This window comes from Callospermophilus lateralis, chromosome 10, assembly GCF_048772815.1.
Source record: "Callospermophilus lateralis isolate mCalLat2 chromosome 10, mCalLat2.hap1, whole genome shotgun sequence".
NCBI lineage: Eukaryota > Metazoa > Chordata > Mammalia > Rodentia > Sciuridae > Callospermophilus > Callospermophilus lateralis.
This window is the reverse complement of record NC_135314.1, coordinates 98,395,331-98,401,504: the sequence shown is the minus strand read 5'-3', so window position 1 is coordinate 98,401,504 and position 6,174 is coordinate 98,395,331. Positions and strand designations below refer to the sequence as shown.

Genomic DNA, 6,174 nt, shown 5'->3' with positions numbered 1-6,174 from the left:
TAACAATTCCATAGAAACCAAAGAATTTGGTTTAGTTAATAACTTTTAGTTGTAACAGAAAGATGAATTTCATTAAGATTAAAAGTTTGGGCTGGGGATGTGGCTCAAGTGGTAGTCGGCTCGCCTGGCATGCATGCAGCCCGGGTTCGATCCTCAGCATCACATACATACAAACAAAGATGTTGTGTCCACAGACAACTAAAAAATAAATATTAAAAATTCTCTCTCTCTCTCTCTCACTCTCTCTGTCTTAAAAAAAAAAAAAAAAGAATTAAAAATTTCTGCTCTTGAAAACACCCTGTCAAGAATATGAAAAGACAAACTGCTGACAGAAAATACCTTAAAACATATCTGACAAAAGATGGTAATCCAAAATATTCAAAGAACTCTGGAAACAACACTAACGGATTACTGGGCTCAGGGTGCGAGCGCTCAGAGGAGCTCCCAGGTGCACTGGACTGTCGGTTGGCGAGCGCTTTCCCCACTCCCATTCAGGCTGAGATGGCTGCGCCTGTGCCAGTGCTGCGGCCAGTCACCCACATCATCTTTGATATGGACGGCCTGCTTTTGGATACTGAACGGATACGTTCAGGGGTGTTGGAAGAAATATGTGGTCGTTATGAGAAGAAGTACACCTGGGATGTCAAGTCCCTGGTTCTGGGTAAAAAGTCATTAGAGGCTGCTGAGATCATGGTAGACGTCCTGAAGCTTCCAATGTCCAAAGAGGAGCTGGTGGAGGAGAGCCAAACAAAGTTAAGGGATCTGTTCCCAGCAGCTGAGCTCATGCCTGGCGCGGAAAAACTGATCCACCACCTGCTGCAGCACAACATACCCATCGCCGTGGGCACCAGCTCAGAGTCCGCGTCCTTCGAAATGAAAACAAGAAGACACAAGGAATTCTTCAGTTTGTTTAACCACATCGTGTTGGGAGATGATGTGAAGAATGGCAAACCAGACCCTGAAATATTTCTCACCTGTGCCAGGAGGTTTCTTCCTCCTCCAGCCCCTGAAAAGTGTCTCGTCTTTGAAGATGCTCCCAATGGGGTGGAGGCGGCCCTGGCGGCTGGGATGCAGGTGGTCATGGTACCGGATGAAAATCTGAGCCCAGACTTGACGAGAAAGGCCACTCTGGTGCTCAGGTCCCTGCAGGACTTCCAGCCTCAACTGTTTGGTTTGCCTGCCTACGAGTGAGAGGGAGGTTTCTCTGGATTCCTTTGGGCATCCTGGCACCTGGAGCCTACTGCTGAGGGAAAGGTTGAATGAAACCAACAGCTTCCTGATTATGATCTGCATCTTCATTGTACCCTTGTGAAGGGAGACTTTCCGTCCTGTGTTGGCTTGACTGACTCCCAGGTGTTGATGACTGTCCACTTGATACTTAGTAGAATAGTAAAAGACAAACAGAGCCAGTCCAGAACACAGACCTTGCTTTACTATCTCAATAATGAACCAGATTAAGAATACAATAAAGGGATCAATGGCAGCTAGAAAATACAAACTATGTGTGCATACATGTATATACTTTTATATGTGTACATACATATGTGGATATATATATATATATATATATATATATATATATATATATATATTTCATTCATCTCATTTTTATTTCATTTTCCTACAATAATATAATATAAATTTCCTACAATAATATCTATATCTATATCTATATATATATAGATAGATATAGATATAGATATAGATATTATTGCTTCACTCTTTCATGTTGATTTAACATACAATATCAACTGATAAGTAAATCTCTGCTTTGTAACCTGAATGGAAAAGACTTTTTATTGGTGAGTCTTAAGAAACAATCTTTCCAATTAGCCAATATAAGAATTACTTTTGAGCCTTCAAATAATCTCTGTGGAAGTTTACTCAGTAACTCACTTTGTACCAATGAATCAACAGTTTCTTTATAGTAGCTATGTGTCTACAGAATACATGTTATATCTATTTCCTAATCCACATTGAAGGATGTTTTCTACCTCAGAAAAATCATTTCTGTCCTCTAAGAGCATTGATTTTCTGTATATCTTTGATGGAGATAGAGTTTAATTTCAGAATTGCTGCTTGGTAATTCTGAGAACCACAGAACATTTTTGGCATAATCAGCGATCACATTTTCATGATCAGCTTATTTTGTAGATTCACTCTGCTTTTTGAATTTGACTGTAATTTATCACAGAAAAAAATGTGAAAGGTATTGAAATGGAAAATAAAGGAACACTATCCAGTTTTGGATTTTACACACTTTTGCCAAGTGGCTTCCTGTTCATTTTTGTTAAGCTAATTTTCAGCTCTGGAAGTTGAGGAAGAAATGTAGTGATGCATGTGTTTTGCAGAATGACTGTTGATTGCCCCTGGTTGTTCCACAATGCCTGGGTTTAGCAAGTTGATGTCAGCATTCCTGATTGCCTGTTTACTTGTCTGCTCTTTGAGTTCTCCTTCAAACCAGTTGTAACATCTTATCAGTTCCCTCAAAAATTAGTTGAACAAAGTTTTTTTTTTTTTTTTTTGCACATATTCATGTAATATTTGTATGGAAGTCATGATTTTACTTTTCAAAAATGCCCTCACTAATTGTAAACTGTAAATGTGAAAAAAAAATAGACAACTTGATTAAAAAAAAAAGAAAAAAATATCCCTACATACATACATAAATACATACATGCATGCATACATACATATATACATATGGAATTATCAGGGGAATATATTAATAAATTTAAATAATAATATGCATATTTAGAGAGTCTAATTCTTGAATTGTAATAATTGAAAATTCTGCAATAGTCATTAACTTTTGCAAATAAGCTGGAACAAATAAAGTTTTATTTCTTCATCTCATTTTTATTTCATTTTCCTACATCATATTAACTGCATGACTGTAGTACATTATAAAATTTCCTAACTCCATACATCTTTGAGATCTTATTTTTCATTTACTTTTAAAAATTATATTGTATTTTTATTTCTATATGAAATTAAAATTATTAAAACCTTGTTTAGAAAGCTATACATTGTAAAATAAAATACCTCTCTGGTAGCATTATTGCATTTCTGGTTTTTCCTAGTATTGAAGTTTTGCAGTTTATTTCAAGTGAGTATAATTTCTTAATGATGACTATAGTTAATAAATTTTTAAGAACTTTAAAACTGCCTTTTGATCCTCATCTATCCTCTTATAAATGTTTTAACTCATTCCTTCACAAATAATATTTAAAAACACATGTGTTCCATGTTTGCTTCATTTCTTAAGAAAAATAGTAATAGTAGTGAAATTGGTGGAAGTATTCTATTTCCTTGTAATCACAATGTAAAGATTGTACTTCAATATTCATCTTCATTCTTGACCTTATCTTTAGAGTTGATTCAGAGTTCGCGTAAAAAACAATAATTACACATCCCAGCTTATATTTTTAAAACTGCAATAATGGGTTCTATTGTCACATATAACTAAAAAGAACTAATAAAAAATGAATATATTAAAATATAAATTACTTTTAGTGACCTTTTCATATTTACCATTAAAATATTTTAATTTTCTTTTTCAATTGGTAAATATAACTGCATATTTTTTTAAAAAAATGAATATATTTTGAACTGTAAATCTTGAAGAACAGAGTGATCTCAAAAAGCAGAGAATAGAAATGATGCTCTAATATAAAATATTGGTCTGTTTATAGTGCCAAATAAAATTAGAAACCATTTATAGGGTTACTATTGTGTATATCATTGTAAGTAGCATATACAATACAGATTACTAGACAAAAAATGTAAACTGCGAGTCACCCTTGGTGAAAAAAGTTCAATTACACTAAATCTTTAGGACTTGGGATTCAAGCCAAGGACCACTAGAGACTAAAACCTGGGATCAGATCATCCTAGGCATTTCACACATTTATTCTTTTTCCTTCACTGGAAGAGAGAGGGATAATCCCTGGAAATTATAAGTCTATAGTAATATAAAATTTGTAAAATATGTATGACCAGGAAATTAAATACACAATATATTTTCATAGAATCTTTACTTGTATTCAAATACCAGCATATTTTAGTATGAAAAGTGCAATGAGAATTTTACTAGACTTCCCAGTCCTAAGCAACTGTGAAAATTAAGGACTGTGATTGGAAATTGGTGGATTCAAGGAAGTGTGCATGCTCTAATACTCCTTAGCTAGTGATTCAAGCAGCAGGAGTATTGTTTCTAGGAAAGATGGGTGGTTGAGAGAATTCACTAAAATTCAACATTAGTTAGTAAAATAATCATATAGACACAGAAAATCAGACATTATAAACATAAAATGAGAAATGATATGTTAGATATAGATGCACCAACTTGATTGGTGGCAGCATCAGCATTTTTTACCCACTGCAGAGGGGAGGGCAACCCAGGCAGAAAGAGAGCAAAGCACACTGAAAGAAATTGACTCTTAGGAAAACTTGAAATAGAGGGGGAGGCTGAGGTTAATTCCCCTAGAGATGGTGAGGCAAGTGATGATTGAAAAAGGAACAGAATCACTTGGTCTGTGAAACAAGAGTCATGGTGGGAATCACCTGCAAGTGGCTGATTGGCAGCTTGAGAAGGTGATAGATTGGAGTTTATAAAGGGTACTGACAGCCTGACCAAGCAGGTACCTGTTGTGAAATCCTGAGTGCCTGCACTTGAATGACTTAAAGAGGTCTAGAAATTGTGCCTAGGGTGATCCAGGCTGGAAATACCAAGGGAGAGAGGCTTCATTTCCCTTTGTCACATGCAAGCATCTGGGAAGAGGCCAGAAACTGGTAAGATAGGTACATCTGCATTCCAGGTCTGATCCTGGAAAATTCATATCCATGGTGGTGGAATATGTAAGACCTGTGGCGATTTAGAGCCCCCACTATGAGAGTGGAATTTTCAGGAGTTTCCTGAAACCCAGAATAGTTCAGAACTGCTCATCAAGGGTTGTGGATCTAATCTCAAATATGTTCCCACAGACAAAATCAAACCCCATCTGCTATAACTTCAACCATTTAGAACTCTGCATCAGCCCCACTCTGAGAGTATGTTAACATAGTCTGTCCAGACAATACTCGAATATTCAGTACTCACCAGACTAAACCATTCTATACCGTGAAAGGAAACTGGAAGGTAGGTACTACAATGAGCTTTGGCTCCAGGGCACAATGGCTGGAGGTTTGGTGAGAAACACAAAGAAGGTGTATCCAAGAGGTACAGAGTCTAAAAAGAAATGCAAAGTAATGGCACAGCAGCATAAGCAATGAGCATCCATTCTTGCCAACAGTGTTGACTATCTCAGTGGAAACAAGCCGTGTGTGTGTGTGTGTGTGTGTGTGTGTGTGTGTGTCTGTCTGTATATATTCATAAAATTTTTATGTAATGTTTATGTTTATATATAAGTATATATAAATTACCCATGTATATTAAACATACAAATAATATTAAATACTTATATTTATAAATGTTAAATATCTACATGTAAATATTTAAAGATAAATATTTGTTATTTATATTTATAAAATATATATTATATATTTATTATATATATATATATAATTTATAAAATTTTCTTTCATTTTAATTCGTTTTTCTTTATCTGATTTTTAACCTCATTTTGACTTTGGAGAGGTGAACTTTTGTATGGCTCTCTTTTGGCCAATTTGTTTGTACTTTTGTTTTTGTTTTTTTTTCTGTTATTAATCCTCTTCACTTTCTTTCCTAGCAACTAAATTTTCTACTTTCCCCTTCTTCTATTTATTTATTTTAGAATTATTTTACTCTTCATTTGTAACCACTATCTTTTACCTTTTTCCTCCTTCCTCTCTATTTTTCAAGTATTTCAAAATTTCTCTTGCCTTCATATCTCATTTTCTTTTCACTTAAGGAACTGTAAATTTACTCTCTTTGTGAGCTTACTTAGTTTAATATGTATTCCACATTATTCTTGTTGTGGCGGTCATCAATACAATGGATGACATAGTTGACTCTCACTGTTCAATGTCAGGTCTAGTTTATGGCTTTTTGTTTTTAGTGCTGATGATAAATGCTGACTCCATTATTCCTCTTCAGGTGACCATTAGTGTTATGGTTTAGGAAATGGACACTTATTTTAAGACCGCATATTGGTTGCTACCATTATTGGAATTCCTATTCCTCTTTTTTCT

At 34.9% G+C, this 6,174-nt stretch overlaps 1 protein-coding gene across 2 annotated transcripts; it reads left to right on the top strand.

The window, feature by feature from the left end:
* Window positions 1–501: 501 nt before the first annotated feature.
* LOC143408890 (pseudouridine-5'-phosphatase) lies at window positions 502–1,191 on the top strand. 2 transcript variants are annotated; one of them, XM_076868812.2, is made up of 2 exons: window positions 502–654; window positions 781–1,191. In XM_076868812.2, the coding sequence occupies exons 1-2, from the start codon at window positions 502–504 to the stop codon at window positions 1,189–1,191; spliced, it is 564 nt and encodes a 187-aa protein (XP_076724927.1). The 2 variants fall into 2 exon arrangements, with proteins under 2 accessions (XP_076724927.1, XP_076724926.1); XM_076868811.2 differs by having other exon boundaries at window positions 502–1,191.
* The last annotated feature ends 4,983 nt before the right edge of the window (window positions 1,192–6,174 follow it).